Source organism: Telopea speciosissima, chromosome 6 (assembly GCF_018873765.1).
Source record: "Telopea speciosissima isolate NSW1024214 ecotype Mountain lineage chromosome 6, Tspe_v1, whole genome shotgun sequence".
Taxonomy (NCBI): domain Eukaryota; kingdom Viridiplantae; phylum Streptophyta; class Magnoliopsida; order Proteales; family Proteaceae; genus Telopea; species Telopea speciosissima.
The window spans coordinates 53,483,593-53,501,981 of NC_057921.1; the positions used below are offsets into that span (position 1 = coordinate 53,483,593).

At 39.1% G+C, this 18,389-nt stretch overlaps 1 protein-coding gene across 1 annotated transcript; it reads right to left on the minus strand.

The window, feature by feature from the left end:
* Positions 1-813: 813 nt before the first annotated feature.
* Positions 814-18,176, minus strand: LOC122665925 (pyruvate kinase isozyme G, chloroplastic-like). The gene is made up of 12 exons (XM_043862052.1): positions 17,928-18,176; positions 15,966-16,217; positions 11,246-11,411; positions 6,246-6,380; positions 6,000-6,110; positions 5,818-5,906; positions 5,552-5,614; positions 4,058-4,233; positions 2,441-2,543; positions 2,056-2,204; positions 1,036-1,144; positions 814-945 (listed from the first exon to the last, which is right to left on the minus strand). Exons 1-12 carry the CDS (start codon positions 18,174-18,176, stop codon positions 832-834), a joined length of 1,716 nt encoding a protein of 571 aa, XP_043717987.1. The 3' UTR covers positions 814-831.
* Positions 18,177-18,389: the final 213 nt, after the last annotated feature.

The window sequence follows — 18,389 nt, forward strand, 5'->3', positions numbered from 1 at the left end:
AGGATGCTCAAACAGTGGGTAGGGCGGTCATTTTGCCCTTGTCTAGGTGTGGGCCACTACCTGCCCGGCCGTAGAGGATCAGAATCCCCATTTGATTGCAAGGGGAATGACAGAGAATGGAAGTGAAGTTTTTCAAACAAGAGTTTTTGCAATCAATACCTAATATGGTTGTATAAATTGCTTAAATTTCAAATTATATTATGTAATGATAACTTTTGTTTTTTATTTTACTTTTTAAATTCAAGGGATTTCAATGCAAAGTAAAGGGAAATTTAATAACTACACAAGGACTAATCTGAAGTTAATGACCTAAACACGTAGGGTAATAACTACAAAAAAAATTATAATAATAAATTACGTTTGGAAATTTCAGTTCCCTTCCCAGTCATTCCCCTTGCATTAAAACAGAAAATTTATTTAACACATATAGGAAGAATCTCAAAAAGATTGTGATGCATTTTACTTTAGTATACCTCTCTTATATGTGTATTTTAGCATAGTAACCCAAATGAATTGAGGAATTAGTCAAGAGTGAATTTTGAGATTTCTTCCATTCCCTAAAGAAATTTCATGGGGTCCTTTGAAACACCAAGAACTTCTATCAGCCATTTCATTTCTTTTTTAAAAATGAATTTGCACAACTGCCTAAAATTTTCTGTTTTTTTTTCTTTCTATTTCATGATCTTTCCCATGTTTTCCTTCCTATTTGGTGACATAAAGCATTTTGATGTCAAGCAAAAGTGCAAGTTACACACAAAATGTTTAATTTGACCACAAATAATCAAGAAGTAATCTTGATTCAGGTTAACTGGCTCCTCCTAAGCACATGGCTCACCCTTTGACATTACGGACTTGAATATGATGTGTAGATTGTTTACGCCATATTGGTTGCAATCCACTTTGGACAATGGTAACATGCTCTCCCTCCTCCAGCAGTTTCTTACTCTGGTGAACGGAAATTTCAAGAGAATCTCAACTATATGGAGAAAACATAAAAAAGAAGTTCAGAAGAAAATCAAGGAACAAGTATAATACCTGCAAAAGATTTAGTGCCCGAGAGAAGGTCTCCTCGGCGTCATCTGAGAACTGCATATGTATGGACATTACACCATGATAGAGTGCCAGTCGTTGCTTTACCCGTTCCCTGCCCAATAGGAAACACCATTTGAGCAATTACTATGCAAAATCATTTCATGAAAGAAAAGAGGAAGATGAAACCAAGAACAGTGCCAAATCAACCCCACAACATGGAGAGGGGAAAAAAAAGGAGAGGCATATGAGCCTTTAAAATGCTACATCATTTTTCCTAGTGGTTTAAAATAGAAGCCAAGACAACACGTCCAGTTTTCAACATTTTCCTGAGTGGGCATCCATCAGCAAGGATGTTAATGCAATTTCTTTTTAAATAATTCCAGTCTTTTGGCATTAACAATTGATGATCATACTCCTCAAGTATTTAATCTGAAAAAAAGTTTTTTAAAACTTTCCCAAGCCAGATTTGAAATACTTTATAAACATAACTTTGACAACGTTAGACAACATAAACATCATAAGGGCATGGCTGTTTAACAAATCAAACTTTCTGGGGTCCTGTGTTTGAATACATGCATTTTTTCCACACATCTATGTCCTATGGCTCCGTCTGGTTGCAAGTAATGGGAGGGGAAGGGGAAGGGGAAGGGGAAGGAGAATTATTTTGAAAAAGAGAAAGGAAACTTTTGTCATCATTACCTACCATGATTGTGTAGTTAACTTAAAATTCTTACCATACTTAGTAATTTGACCTTTCAGATGTAATATTTATTTTACTTTTCAAATTGAAGGGAATGGATCGCAAAGTAAAATTTAATAATCAAATTTAGAATGATTTGAAGTTAGACAATCATGTTAGGTAATGATTACAAAAGATCTTTTATATTTTTTGACTTAATTTCACTTCCCTTCCCTTGATTCCCCTTGCAACCAGATGGAGCCATCTATATAGCATCCAGGTCATCAAAATCCACTCCAAATAAAAAATGAAACGGGATGATACTGATTTCTAAAGGAACTTACACATTTGTGAAGGCAAAGATCGTTGCAGATGGCCGGTAATGGCTTAAAAGTGCAGCCATGGATCCTGTTCTTGTGAAGACAATGATAGGAGTACCAAGGGTTTTTGCCATTGTGGTTGCATGGAAAGCAAACATGGTACTTGTATGGCTCTGTGAGAACATTCAAAGAAGGTCATTAAAGATATTTTATTTAAGAAATAATTTAGCATAAATAGTAGTGAGGACCATCACAACTAGTTAATTTGCAGTAGTCCTCGTTCAAGTTCCAAATCCATTGAAGCCAGAATGATAATTTTCAATTACAACAAATTATATACTGAAATGCTCATCCTAGAGTATATTGCAGAACATGGAAGCAGCAAGCCACTCCATGTCATTTCTCATACCTTAAAGGCAACAGAATGAGTCGGAGCAGTATTGCTGTTCAGCAGACTTGATTCAGTCCTCAATGCCACCGTGTGCATTACTTTAACTGCTTTCAATGGATACCTGAAGTTCATAAAAAAACGCCTAAGTAAGCTCAAGGAGAAGGTATAGTACACACACAAAAACATACTTTTTTTTATGAAAGTGTAATCACACAAACCACACACAAAAACATACTACATTCTTTACTGACAATTCATATCCTCACATAAGTAAAGGTATGAACGGAGAATAATGAAGTCATGTTTCAAGTATCTAACTGGCCAAAGCAGTTCAACAGGAAAATTGTCTGAACTTGCAGAAGGTGGAATAATAATGGAAAATCAAAAATAGGGGGAAAACAATACTTTTGAGTCATTCAAGAAAAAAAAATAGTACAAACAAGTAAAAGATAATGGAGTGGCAATAAGTGGCATCCACCCACCATAACATGCCCCAAACTGTTATTGGACAGAATCTGGCCCAGGCCGAGAGGCCCACTGCTGGATTGGCATGATAATTGCAGGCCCAAGTAAATTAAGACCAAGCTGAACTAAAACTAAAAACAGGCTTAAGCATATGCATATATAAGAAATTGAATATAACAATTAACTTTCCCAAACATACATTAATAAGCAAAGTATGAAATAGAGAAGACATGTTAATTACATTTTCTTTTGAAGAAAAAAGCAATTACATATATGCCATATAAAAATATCAATACCATTATTTTGATATTTATATCACATTTTCTGGACCAGGCCAGTAGCCGACCCCATTAAGTTGGGATAAGGCTGGGTTTGTTGTTTTCTGGACCAGGCCAGGCCCTGGGCAGGCCTTCTGTTGTCAAAGACTGTAGTTGACCCAAAAGATTAAGGGATAGGGGTTTCGATTGGTCCCAACTGAACCCAACCCAATCCATAAGAGATCGCCGATCCACTACCAGGATCAGAGAACCCACTTTGGATCAGATCCAATCTTGTTAGTGGATTGGAAGATCCACTGTGTTATATTCGCCTATTTGGACAGGCAGATCTTCGAATCTTGGCTGACCCTGCACAAGCCTAGCTGTTACATCTGGTTTAGATGCAGAGTGCAGTTAACTTAGATATGACTTTTCTGTTTTTAGATTTCTTTCTTGTCTTAGATGAGTATACAAAATATAAGCATAGCCTACAAAATATGAGCAGAATTTAAAATGATTTCTTTGTTTTCAGTGGAAGAAATCAGAATGTAAGCTTGAATGTTCCAGGGTGAACTTTTCAAGTATTGTATGTTTTTTCTTTGTCTTTCTCTGGGGTGGCAGCAAGGTTGGACTGTTTTTTAAGAAAGCCTAAAACATTTCTGTTGCAAACAGACAGCTTAAGCTGACAATTTTGATCAAACTAACTCAAATGACAATCTGTTAAGTTTATGAAATTATTTATTTTGGACTCTGAATGAAATTGACTTCCTTGATTCACAGGAAATGAAAAATTGAATCAACAATAAAGGAAATGCAAGTCCCAGGAAAGTTTATTGATTTAAAAAGAGGGGGAAGGGGGGGGGGGGGGGGGGACAAAGGTTTACATCCATTACATGTTACCATGATAACTTACTTCCCATGTGCGGTTTCACCAGAGAGCATGATTGCATCAGCTCTTTCTCTTACTGCTATTGCAATGTCAGATACTTCTGCCCTTGTTGGAGTTGGATGATTTATCATGCTTTCCAACATGTTCGTCGCTACTATGACGGGTTTCAGCACGCTATGACACTTTCTAATGATCTCCTCCTGTTTGATCAATTTCATGTCATGAGAAACTTTCAAGCCATTATATTATTATACAATATGTGTTTGCTGAGTACCTAAAAACTTTGGGAAGAGAATCAAAATCGATTTTGCTTAGTTCCTTATTTTTTCCACATGTGAAAATGATGGTATGTACCACCTCCTCCCCCCCCCCCCCCAAAAAAAAATATATATATATAAACAAATAAATAAATAAATAAATAAAATTATATATATATGTGTGTGTGTGTGTGTGTGTGTGTGTTTGGGGGGGGGGGGGGGAGAGGGTTCTCTACACCCTCACACTGAATTTTTAATCATTATTGTTTTAAAAAAATTCAATATAATAACTCATGTGAGGAGGCGTAGTGTACGCCGTAGGCTGAAAGAGCCTTTCTCTATATATAATAGGATTTTCTTGTTGACACCCCTAAAGATGTCAAATAATTTGTAACCTTATTTTGTTGCCCTCTTAGGCTCTTAGTATGACACACTTTTTCTTTCACTGAGGGTAAAATCGTATCGTTTCACATGTCTACTCGAAAAACATGAAACACAATAACAGCTTTTGATAATGACATAATGGTAAGTCACTTTCAAATTATTTTGAAAACCCTTTTTTACTCCTAATTTAAATAAATTTTGGAAATAAGACAAGGGGCAATCAAAATAAGGTTACATGTTCTAAATACACCTATAGAGGTGTCATTCAGACAGTCCCCAACTCCCTATATACAACATTTTATTAGCTGAGTAGACACCAAGCTAAAAGGCAACCTATGTGCAATCTGATTGCCAATGGGGCAATGTGCTAACTTAGCCATTGTGTATGCAAGTATTACCTAGACCCCCTGATCGCCTAGGTCATGCCTAGGAGTCGAACAACCATAATTTAAAATCGCATTTACAATGTTTCATACTCTAATTCGAATCCTCTTTCAACCTAGGTCTCCCGGCATTGGCTTCCTCTCACTCTTTCCAATAGAAAAGCACCTATTTTAGCTATGATCTTGTTCATTCTTCATAATCTACAACTACTTTCAAATCAACTTTATCAATGAACTTATTTATCAACAAAATCATGTGAGTGTGTCATGAAACTTAATCAGACTCTGGAAAAAACTGGTTGGTTATACTCCACAAAACTCACACTAGAATATTTATCAGACCATGTTCCATATGTTTTACAACTGACTGCTAGCACACAATCACTATACTACTACAGCTGATTTTAGAAAAAAGCGAAAGCAAAGAAACTGAAAACATCTTGGACAATAAATGAGATATGATTTACTATCCAAAAAGAATAAAATAATAATACCTGCAACAAAGGAACATCTTCGATTGGAAGTTCAGCTCCAAGGTCTCCTCGAGCGACCATTGCCTATCAGTAAGAGAAGATGAAAACCACTTGAGAAGCAGTATTATTCCAATCACTGTATAGTTCTTTCGCATGTTGAAGACTCAGTTTTCATTTCAACATAAGATATAAATTTATTATAAATAATTCATTCATAGACTCTCATGGACACTTGACCGCATGAGAAGAGAATAGGAGTGGTAGTGTCAACCTCAAAGACATCTTACCCCATCAGATGCTGAAATTATCGAATCAAGATTTGGTATGGAATCTGCACTTTCTATTTTAACAATGACATGAATATCCGCGTTGCAGCCTACAACAGAAAATTTATTTTATGAATCTTCCCAAGAACAGTGGAAATACACATAAAATTGGGGGGGAAATAACATAGATAGAGAAATTTTACTTTTGAGATAGTCTTTCAATTCATGGACTACTTTAGCATCCTTTACAAAAGACACAGCATAGAAATCAACTCTGTTGTCCACCCCAAACTTGATATCTTCCCAATCTTTTTCTGTACAAATAGAAGTCACAGCACAAGCATTTATACTAGAGTAGATATTTCATTATAAGCACAAAAGGAAATAATAGATGAGTGAAGAATAAATATGTACATAAACATTCTCCCAAAGCAGAAACCAAAGGTGACCTGTTATTGAAGGGAGACTTGCACTTTTTCCGCGGACATTTAAATGACGCCTTGATTTGAGTTCCCCACCATCAATAACTTCACATTTAACCAAATCCTTTGTTTTTGACTTTACTGTAAATGACATCATTCCTCCTATCACAGCGAATAAAATAACTCATTAAAAGGGATTCACAAAGTTGACATATCAAGCACACATTCAAATTCTGTCAAAACATGAATGCACTTTGCAGCAATCATAACATTGGGAACAAATTAAAAATTTTTTTTTGGGTCCAATGGGAACAAATTTCACAAACCATCAGAATGCATAATGTGAACATAAATAATTTCCTTTTACCTCAGTGGTGAAAAAAATTATAAAATACCCTTCACAACAGCTCAAGAAAAGTCACCAAGAAAAACCAAAGGGAAGGAGAGAAAGAGTGCATGCAATGTCTTGGGGAGAGAATCGATTTCTCTCCCCCTTTGTTTTTGAAAGGATCCATGTAGCCGACCCCATTTAGTTGGGATAAGGCTGTGTTGTTGTTGTTGTTGCTTATAATATGAGGAATTACATAAATCGATTTCTTCTTCTTCTCATCCTCTCCTCTCCTCTTCTCTTCTCTCACTTTAATCTCTTCCATTACTTTGAACTTGGTATCAGAGCTGGTTTGAGAGTCAACCAGCAGCTTGTATCTCCATTGTGCCTCTTTTTTGGAACCCTAGAAGAGTAGAGGGCTCCAATATAGGCTGTACTATGTAAGAATGTAAGATGACCTTCTTAAGGTGTTCCCTCATCAACTAGAAGACTTAATGGAGAAGATTTGAAGCTGTGAAGACAGATTGAAGAACAAGGGAAAAAAACAGGGGGTACTGCCAGACTTTTGGTTCAGAGTTCAGACCCTCTTTCTCTCTTATCAAACATCGCTTGAAGGTGGAACCAGGCTTGTTAGAATCGCCCAAAGGGTCCCTTTCAACCCACCATTGCCTCGGTTGCTGAAGGTTTGAGTGGTTGGAGTACAACTTGTTTCCCCATGGATTGACAGGTACCGCCAAATTCAGTTATTTGTTCATTCTTTCATCTAAAATGCTATGTTTGACCGCAATCTAGTGTTGGTTGCATAGTTATCAAGGCGGGAAGGCAACCATGGCGTTTTAGAGGATCAAAAAGCAAGGCGACACCGTCATGGGCGCCCAAGGCGAACAAGGAGCCTGGAAGACTGGAATGTATCCGCTCGGTCCTCCAAGCTTCCTACCTCTACTGGACAAGTATCTTTAACATCCCTAACTCCACCATCAAGGCCATTGAGCGCATCCTCTGCACCTTCCTTTGGAAGGAGACTGATACCCCCAGATTTCTCCACCCTGTCAGTTGGAAGTCCATCTGCCTCCCAAAATCCGAGGGTGGTCTGGGCCTCCACCGCATCCGTGACTCCAACACGGCGAGCATCCTTAAGCTCCTCTGGAGAATCTCTTCCCGTTAGGATTCTATCTGGGTTTCCTGGGTCCATTCTCATCTCCTTAAATCTGACTCCATCTGGACTATCTCCATCCCTGCTGACTCCTCTTGGATTTGGCGTAAGAGCCTCTCCCTTCGCCCCCTTGCCCTTCGTGGAATCTCCTCTTCCATTGCTGACGGCATCTCCACCTCTCTCTAGCTTGACCTTTGGCATCCTTTAGGGATCCTCTATAACCTTCTTGGTCCCAGAGCCATCTATTCCTCTGGCCTCCCCAAGGCTGCCCCTGTCTCCTCCCTCATCTCCTCTGGTTCTTGAACCTCACCCCTTCCTCAACCCCGGCATCATCTCTCAGATCTGGGCAACCCTTCCCCCGTTGCAGCACTCTAACCCCCCTCGCGCGGATATGGTCATCTGGCTTCCCTCCCCCAATGGTCTCTTCTCCTCCTCTTCTGCTTGGAAACTTTCCAGAGACCCTAGCCCTTCTGTCCCCTGGCACAACTTAGTCTGGTTCAAAGGCCACATCCCCCGCCATAGCCAAACCGTTTGGAGACCCCTCAGACTTTGCCTGCCTACCCAAGCCTTCCTCATACACCGCACTATCCCCGCCCCCCCCCTCTTGCAACCTTTGTTGGATTGGCCGTGAAGATATCTCTCATCTCTTCTTTGACTGCCCCTTCACCTCCACCATTTGGAAAAAGGCTTTGTCCTCTATCTGCCCGCGTAGTAGAAGGATCCGGAGTTTTGACCGCCAATGGCTCTGGTTGCTCAAGTCTTTTCCTGGGAACTCCATTTGCGACACTATCGGGAAGCTAGTTTTTAGCGCTGCTATTCACCATATCTGGATGGAAAGGAACCTCAGGAGATGGACTTCCAAATCTAGATCGTTTGATGTGATTTGGAAAGCCATCTCCTTCGATGTATCTTCCAAGCTCAGCTGTATCCGTCAGAGCATTCCACGGATAACCCTAGGAACAGGCATATTTTGACTTTTTGGGGCCTTGATATTACCCTTTTGCGGTCTTCCTCCTCTGCGTAGGCTGGTTGATTGCCCCCCCCTTTTTTTTCCTTCTTGTTCTCTCCCTTCCCGTTTCTTGTTATTTTTGTTCTCTCTTCCTTGCCCCCTCTCGGGGTTCGGTAATATACTTATTTACCAAAAAAAACTATGGTTGGTTGTTGGTGAGTTACCCTAATTGGGTCCTATGAGTTGTAATGGGATGAACCCACACTTTGAAGTGTGCATTTGATTCAAATTTCTTAAAGGTTTATGGTTTGTTTACTTGGTGGAATTTTTTTTTAGTACTGTGATTGATATGGTGGAGGAAGAGGCCAAGGGCCAAACCGTGGGGATGATAGAGATAGGCTAAGATGTGACCATTGTGGCAAACCCAGGCACACTAGGGAGACTTGTTGGATACTTCATGGCTGTCCCCCTAGACTTGCACTTACTGGTATGCATGGTGGCAGGAGAGGGGAAGCTAGAGCACACTTCATGATGGCTGAAACTGAACCCAGGGGTATCTATATGGACTACAGGCAGACCACAGTTCCCTCACAAGGGAAGATCTTGCAACTTTTTGATGGGTTATGTCAGAGTTGGGTAGCTCTTCTTCACAACCCCAGTTTCAGATCAGCCACTTTCTTCGGCTCCAGCCTTGCAGGCCTCTACCTCAGTTACTTCCATTTCTTGGGTCATTGATTCTGGAGCCACCGATCACATGATTGGCAATGTTATGACTCATACTCTGTTTGCTCTAGTAGGAATAAGGTTAGAGTCGTTGATGGTTCTCTTTCCTCTATCTCTGGTAAGGGTAGTGTACAGGTTACCTCTTCTATATATCTTGACTATGTTCCTCATGTTTCAAACTTTGCCACTAACCTCCTATCTGCAAGTCACTTAACCCAATCCTTTAATTGTTGTGTCACCTTCTTTCCTTCTCATTGTCTTTTTCAAGATTTGGTGACAAAGAGGATTATTGGAAGTGGGCGTGAGGAGACAGGGCTCTATCTTCTTGAACGCAGGCCATCTTTTTTTTACCACAGCTCAATCATATGTGTGTGGGCGTAGTGACAATAACACTGCTGATTCTGTGATGCTTTGGCATCAACGTTTAGCCATACATCTTTTGGTGTTATGAAAAAAAGATGGTTGCCTACGGCATCCCCTCTAAGCAACGCGCCGCATCAGTGCCTGGATGCAGTGACAAGTAGGCAATGGTTCTCGCACCGTGGACAAGTGCGGGTTAAGAAGCTAGTCCAAAAGCGTAGGATTATCCATTGCCTGGTTCAAGCCCTTCAATTGATGATATCTGGAGTTTTCTGCTGCTGCAGTGATCCCTTGTCTTTAGCAGATTCCATTATTGGAGACCTTCCATCGACCCAAATCTCAGCCTCATCTAATGGTTGGTTCTGCTAAAAGTTGGTAAGTTATTGAATCTGTTCTCACCTTCTAATTTCAGACCTTTGATCATATCTATCAATCTAGCCATCAGTTGGCTGTGAAATTTGGAGGTTTACTCCATTTAACCAGACCCTACATTAGTTCCAAAGTAGTTGCTGATTTGTCCAGCAGGTTGTGAGATCTCAATAGTTGCTAAATTTGAGTTCTATAGGTTCTACTCTGTTTCCCCTGCTGTAATTACTAATCCAACCATTGGATTACCATATTATTTGAGGACACTGTTATCATATCACTATACGAGGCCTGCACTTAAGATCAATCCAAACCCTGGTTACTGTAGTTATCAAGCTACTTATACTATTGTAATACTTGGTCAACGGTCCTAATTGTGGGTTGGGTATAATACTTTCTGTTTAGTGCGTTCTAGCCCCATTAATAGGAGATATGATGCAGAAAAGGATACAGATATGGACCTTATCTCAAGTGCATGGTTAGAGAGGAGACAGTAAATCACTTATGCCATCCACTGTGCTTTTCCCTGAGCATGAGATTAACCTAATTTAACTTAACAAGCCAAACCCATGCAATGTAGGCTTGGACCACTACAAGTTCAGTTATCCGTAGCCCATTGAGAGATTAAATGGGCATCCAAAATAGAAGTTAGACAAGCTTCATGTGAGAGAAAGTGTAATATTATTTTCAACATGGATGGTACAAAAAGAAGTAGAATTAGAAGCATAGTCATGTAAGGTCTGGCCAAAAAATGTTTTTCCTTTGACCTCAATGTAATTGGAGGTAAAATTTTCTAACTTCAAGGGAAATATAAAAATCATGATCTAAAAGTAGTGATATTTCATATTGTAGTTTAAAAGTGATGTAAAATATTTCTTTTGATATATTTTTTCTAGAAAAATCTAAAGAATCTAGTTGAAAATTTTAGTTCCTTTATTTAGTAAACATTTAAGTTAGTCACACAATAGTTTTCTATTTTAGTCAGAATTTTCCATTTGTTTTTCTTTTTACTTCATTTTACTTTGCAACGTTTACATCCAATCAGACACAGCATAAAAGATTTAATTAGTTGGAAATATAACTGAATTTCCCTGGTAACATTTTTTTTGGGGGTTGCACCATGTTTTGTTAACAGTGACAACACTTACCATCAACCAGTAGTATGTCCCCAACCTCAACATCATTCACAAAGTCATCATAGTTTACACTAACAGAGGTCTCGGTGCTGACTCCTCTTTTAATGGTAAAATTGAATTCCTGTCCCTCCTTGAGCAAAATTGGTTGTGGCACGTCTCCACTTCTAACCTCAGGGCCCTACATGAAGAAGATTCTAGCATGACACAGCAATTCTTTTATGGAAAAAAGTGAAAAAATAAGTAATATATCTGATTGTAACTTGCAAAGAACGTAACAGAACACTTGTGGCAATATTCTAATCCAAATAATTTGGTTCATACACATTACAAAGAAAAATAAAAGTATAAAAAAAGTAGCAGCAACCTGGTGCATGTCCTGATTTCACGGGATCCCAGGGGCAGTGGATTGGGGGAGGTCCTAACATTCGGCATATTTTGCACGAATCGGCCGCCCTCAGACTCAAACCTGTGTCTTCAGGCTTGCAGGCTGAGCTCCCACCATCACACTTAATGATGGCCATGAGAAGGTATAAATTCATGAAGTCGTTAAATCTCTTCAGAAAAAGGGTGTTCCCAGTGCAAGTGGCTCCCGCCACTGCAGGGTCTGGGGAGGGTCATAATGTACACAGCCTTACCCCTGCTTTCTCAGAGAGGCTGTTTCCAGACTCGAACCCGTGACCACTTGGTCACAATAGAGCAACCTTTACCGTTGCACCAAGGCCCACCCTCTATTAAATCTCTTCAGGTGGAATACAAATATATCAAAAGAGTAAAGTAGATTAGTAGGTTTAGATGAATGAGGTTATTAAATCTCCAAGATATCGTACTCGCATCACTGTTTTCTTGTTTGGTAAAAACTCCCAACCTTATTAGTTCTTCCCACCCCCCTAAAAAAAAAAAAAAAAATTCTCACCCTTATTTAAAATAGAAAAAAAATTTGTTCGGCAGCTGATGAAACCGATTTAACTTAACCATCCTAAATCAAGACAGTCTGACCAGTGAGCACCACAAGATTTATGCATAATCTAATCACAGTTCCACTTACAGTTCATAGTCAAAGAATATACAACAAAATGTATGTAGAGGTGTGCCAGGGTTGTTTCTAGTTGAACACTAAGGATAACAACCTCTAAGTACCAGCCCCAGGTTGAAGTGGGCTTCAGATTATTGGGTTAGTAAATTCATAAGCTGGAAAGGAGAAAATAGAAAAGGCTGACATCAGATCTCAGGCAGGATCAGTGCAGTTAGGTCATAACTCATAAGAACGTCCAAATGCAACCCTATCCATATTAAAAGTAATCCCACCCACCATGAAAAGAAAAGAAGGGGGGAGTCTCAGGCTTGGTCAGGCCAACAGCTGCTGCCTTTAAATAAATTAATTTGCACTCAATTTATTATTTCCTCAACATATTGAAATAGTAGAAACCATAACTATGCTCTCAAACAAAATACACACACACAGATATATATATATATATATGGTAACTCCATAAATGTACAACACCTGGCCTGCATTTTTTTATATTGGAGGAGATAGAAAGAATCTTCCAAAATCAGTATAACAGAGAATAGGATCAAAAACCATCTTCTCTCTCCATCTCTATCCCCCTTAATTCAGTCATAAAATAATTTTGACACCTATACTCTTTACACTCTGTCATGTTTCTCTTCCTCTCCCATTCTCAATTTTAGGCAAGAAACTATCTATGAGCACTTCCTCTTTCTGTCACCCTCTCTGGCCTCTCAATGAGGTAGCTGTAAATATGTATTACATAAATTCAACAACCCACCACACCCCCCCCCCCCCCCAAAAAAAAAAAAAAACTCCACAATTATATAACTGTTTCTATTCAGATCCATCTCAATAGTCTCTCCCTGCCTCTACCCTCACTTATTTATATTGCGTTCACTATTTAAATTCATATCATGTATTAAATAATAGAGTAATATTTAGTACGGTATTTATGGGATATTACTGTTTTTAGCCATTACAAGTAAAAGTTCTCATATGAAGGGGAAGACAAACTGGAAAGAAGATGGTCCAGAGATGCCTTCCAAACGTAGGGTAATTGATGAGCACTACGGTTCATGATGTTCTTGTCAACTATCTATCATGGTTTGTGATATCTTTTTTCGTTCTTTTTCCCCAAGCCATTATAAATAACATGTTCAATTCAAGAGAAAATATGAATACCGAGAATAAGATCTTCAAATGAAATTAAAAAATTCCTCTCTCTTACCTTGATAGACCAACATCGAATTCATTATAAATTCGACATGATTAGCCAAATTCTTCTTCCATTTTTTGACGGGAATTGGATTAATCACTGCAAATCTGGTGACTTTCATCTACCATTCGGTATTTATTATTAATGTCAGCCATAGTTGTCAAGCCATCGCCTAGTCTCCACCTAGCCATCCAGAGGCCCTTTCCTCGTAGGTCGCCTAGGAGACGCTTAGACAGGCGCCTTGGTTTTTTTTGCCTCTGTCACCACCTTGGATCGCCTTGTCGCGATGACAACTATGACGTCAAGATTTGTGTTTGCCTCACAACTTCATTGTATAAATTGTAAGAAACTTTACTATAAAGTAGTTCAATTTTCAATTAATCCATTTGGTCTGGATGCACTGTCCTGGCAATGAAGTGTGACAGGTTGTAAACTCAATTCTTGCAAGCTGTCTTTGTATGACTATTTTTTTGTACCTTTTTAAAATGTTCCAACCGTTCAGCCAAAAGTGGTAATACAATACACAGCATTTTCCCAGACCAAATGAAGTATTCCTTTACATAAAGAGCTACAACCAGAGTTTATACACAGGAAATGGACATGCAAAGATGCAAAGAGGAAAATAAACTTGCTCTATTGTTTTCTCCTCTCCCACAGAATATCTTACTTCTATACAACAAAAAAGGTTTAGAAAGAAAATTCAACAAGAAGCTGCAGATCCAAGGCATCCCTTCTTTTGCTAGGGGCTTTAGTGTAGAGCCATTAAGCAACAACATGCTGCAAGCCAGACACAAACTTCAAAGAGCCACAGATACTAAGGAAAATAAAAATCTTTACTCTGCGAACCACATACGTAAAGAACATCATCTATCAATTTGGGCATTTGTGAACACTTCAGACCCATTTTTTTCTTCATTATCTTGAATCCCATGATTGGCAGAATGGCCATCATATCTGGAAGCATCTACTTGCCAGTTATCTGAGCTACATGATATATATATAAATATATCAAAATAAGTGAACCCCTTTCTGATATTACAACAAACTTACAACCAGCAGCAGTAAAAAAAAAAACTGACTCAGGGAAAGAAACTTTTTTTTCTCCTTCCTTTCTCCTTCATGTGTGTGTTCTTTTTCTTTTCTTTTTTCCCTCTGAGGAATGTGACCTAATCTTTTAATACACTTACAATATTAAATGTGTATTAGACAAGATAAAATTTCATAGCTCATTAAAAAGAAGTTTTTATTTTAAGAAAAAAAAACGATATTTATGTATAGGATGACATATTTACTAACATCATGCACAGTTATTGTTAGGTACTTGACCGATATGCCAAAAGCTTCGAAGCTGATGGAACGTATTAAATCAAGCCTTTTAATCTATCACATACTAGGCTGGCCCAATCTAGCACCCATACACTAGAGTGGGCCCCACTAAGCACATAACAGACCACCAAGCTTCCACAGCCGTCATCCTTGGCGGCTCTCACTCTAGGCAGCTTTCACTCTGGCGGTAGGTAGCCCTTTCCAAGCGGCTCCACTCTGCTCCAAGGTTTTTGTCTGGCGGCAGGTAGCCCTTTCTTGACGGCTTTCACTCTACTCCAGGTAGCCCTTTCTATGACTCGAACCCGTGATGTGGTGCCCAGCTTTGATACCAAATGTTAGGTACTTGACCGATACGCCAAAAGCTCCGAAGCTGATGGAACGCGTTAAATCAAGTCCTTTAACCTATCCCTTACTAGGCTGGCCCAATCTAGCGCCCACACACTAGAGTGGGCCCCACTAGACACATAACAGTTAAGTAGGCAAAAAACATCAGAAGGTGTGTATAAGACAGTAATAGTCATGCAACATTTAATGCAATATTTAGATACTGCATTATGGTTCTCCAAGAGTTTATGTAATGAGCAGGTAAGGTAGTATGCTATATCCAATGCTTCTGTAACAAGTAACACAAAATATGACAAATTCATGCAAGAGAGGCATTGTAAGACAGGGATTAAAGATGCAAGGACATTTCCTAAAGTATTAAAGTATGCTTTCTTCGGTTCTCCCATTAAAACCTTCTTAGGAAGTAAATATTCATTCCAAGAGGTCTATACTTTGACAAAGATCAAATTCTCGCCCAATCGCTCTGACCATTTCACTACATTATTTGGATTGTTCACAAGAAAAACATGAGACATCTCTCTCTCTCTATGTATTGTCATATCCACCAAAGGTGAAGTATTGGCCGAACATGGCAAGAACCAAACTAAAAGCAGAAAGATCTTGCATATCCAAGGTGGAATGGGGAGGGAGCCAAGCTGGTATTTCAAGCAAGTCTACATGTTTGCAAGTCATCATTCCAATTTTATGACTAGAGCTTGAGATAATTATTTCAGGGGAGATATTCAGAAAACAGGACCCATGAAGCTGACCCCATTAAATTGCGATAAGGTTTAGTCGAGTTGAGTTGCAGAATCAGAAAACAATAATGTAAAAGTTGTAAGCACTCAACATACCTTGGTATCAAGCATTATGGCAATAACCTTGTCTTCAAATTGTTCATTGTATTCTTTAACCAGATCAATAGTTTTCTGGTGTGAAGCATGATCTCCATGGGACATATTTAACCGCGCCACGTTCATTCCAGCTTCTGCCAATTTCCATATCATTTCACGTGTGCACGTAGAAGGACCGATCGTACAAACTATCTTCGTTTTTCTCTGAGCATTTTTACATATACTTGTTCCCCCCGAATTATTATTGCTCGACTGAAGGCCAAAAGAAGAGTTCACCTTATTCTAAACAACTTAAAAATAACAAAGGTTATATATTGAATGCTAAAACAAATAAATCAGAATAGCATGACAATTCAGAGCATAATGAATACAACTAATGGCCTACATCATCAATTTCATAATGCAACTAAAAGTCACAAATACTATTCTGATACTTGAACAAAAATACTTTAGGAATCCATAGAAATATTCAGAAGCATTTATAGATGCCATCCAATAGGAATGGGAAACACAACCAGTGAACGACCAGGGGTGAATGGGGATGTCGAATGCCAGCTTAAGGACGAGAAAGGATTCAGCCTGACCGAAACCAGACCGAACCAGCCGATTGATACCCCCTACGGCCCTACAGCAAAGAAACAGGGACATATCCCAATTTTATTCAAACCATTGCCATAACTGCTGCCAAACAAGATAAAGTTGAGTAAGAACATAGAAAAATGGAGTGGAATATATAGGCTATGGACAATCAAAGCCCAAATAAAGCTTGTTTAGAGGAAACAGAATGTTGTCTGAAACTGACGAGGGTCAATTCAACCCAGGACCTTTAAGCTTTACTAGCCTGCACCACTAAATGTGGACCATTAGAAGTCAGATATTATGAGCCTCTTTATTACTATTCAAGAACTTCTCAATGCGATCATAATACCAAAGGGATCCAATCCATGAACCTTGAAAAACAGTTTTACATCTTCCTTGAGTAGTTGCATCCTTTATTTGTAGTATCCAGATAAAAATCAAATAACAGCATGTATATTAAGTTGAGTAGGCCCAACCCTCATCCCCTGTTTTCTGTTAAAAATATCTTGAGATTGATTGCCTCTAAAATCTGTTGTGAAGTTTCAGTCGGTAAACTGGAAATAGTAGATGTCATCCTTGAACTGTAATGCTACAGACAATAAAAAGAATCCACTCCCACTTTGGTCCATCATATGAGAGTTTATTTGTAGGAACACACCTAGGCAACCCAAGGCGTTGGAGGGGGGCCTAGACGCAAGGCGACCAAGGCACCTGAATGCTTAGGCAACGCCTTGACAACTATGTGGAGAAGAGTTCTATCACCATTTTAACTAAGTCAAACACGTTCACAAAGTATGCCACTTCTCATTGATCTCATACAGGGATGCCCACTCAACTTCACATTTCATGATCTTCCATTTCAACTGAATATTCCTATATGGCTTGTATTCAACATAACAAGGACAATAATTTGGGATCACCAAATCTGCTAGTCACTGCAGGAGCAAAGGGCTAGCTACACATAGAATATTATATTGCATGCACTTATGAGAACTGTCTAGCCGAACTAAACTAATCACGAAGTGAAAAATAAATATAACCAAGTTCAGCTCCATCACGAAACTCCGCCCCAGAGCCCAGTGTCCACAACTAGAGAGAAACCAGGTGAATGAGGCTAGGAGTTGATCTCAGCTCCCATATAATCTTTCCAGCAATACGGAAATAGATTATTCTTTCTTAAAAAAAAAATAAAAAATGTAAAATTAGCCCTTCTAACAGCGCAATTCGGTATTTTTTAACCAGCGAACTTTGAAAACTCTTTTAATTAAGAACAAGTTCGCACCTTGCCACCTTTGGTTTAACCAATTTCCATCCGCTCAAACCAAACACATAAATACTGAAAAAGAAACAAATACAAAGCTTTCGATCAAAACGAACACTTACAAGATCCAAAGCAACGTTGACTGACCCCAAATCAACAATATGGTCCTCCTCCGTCGTCTTCATCGATAAGCCAGGGAAGAAATCGTTCTTCCCACCATAACATCCTCTTTCACTACTCCTCCTCATTTGAATAGAGAATGATGAACTGACACTTCTCAACGAAGACAGATGATCCGAACCGTTCAAGAACGGCATTCCAAAGCGGAGATTAATCTCCGTAGTAGCTGCTGCTGCTGACGCTCCCGCCATCACCATTAACGACATAAACAGAGAAGGAAAATGAGAAAACAGAAGAGATGGCGGCTTGAGATTTGAGACTTCTCTGTCTCTGCGTTCCTAGCTTCTAAAGTTTCTGCAACGAAAGAGAAAAAGAGAGAAAGAGCGAGAGAGAGAGAGAGAGGGAATAGGATCGAAAGCTTCGTTACAAGAGCAGATGTTGACGTGCTGTTTGGTTTGTCTGCG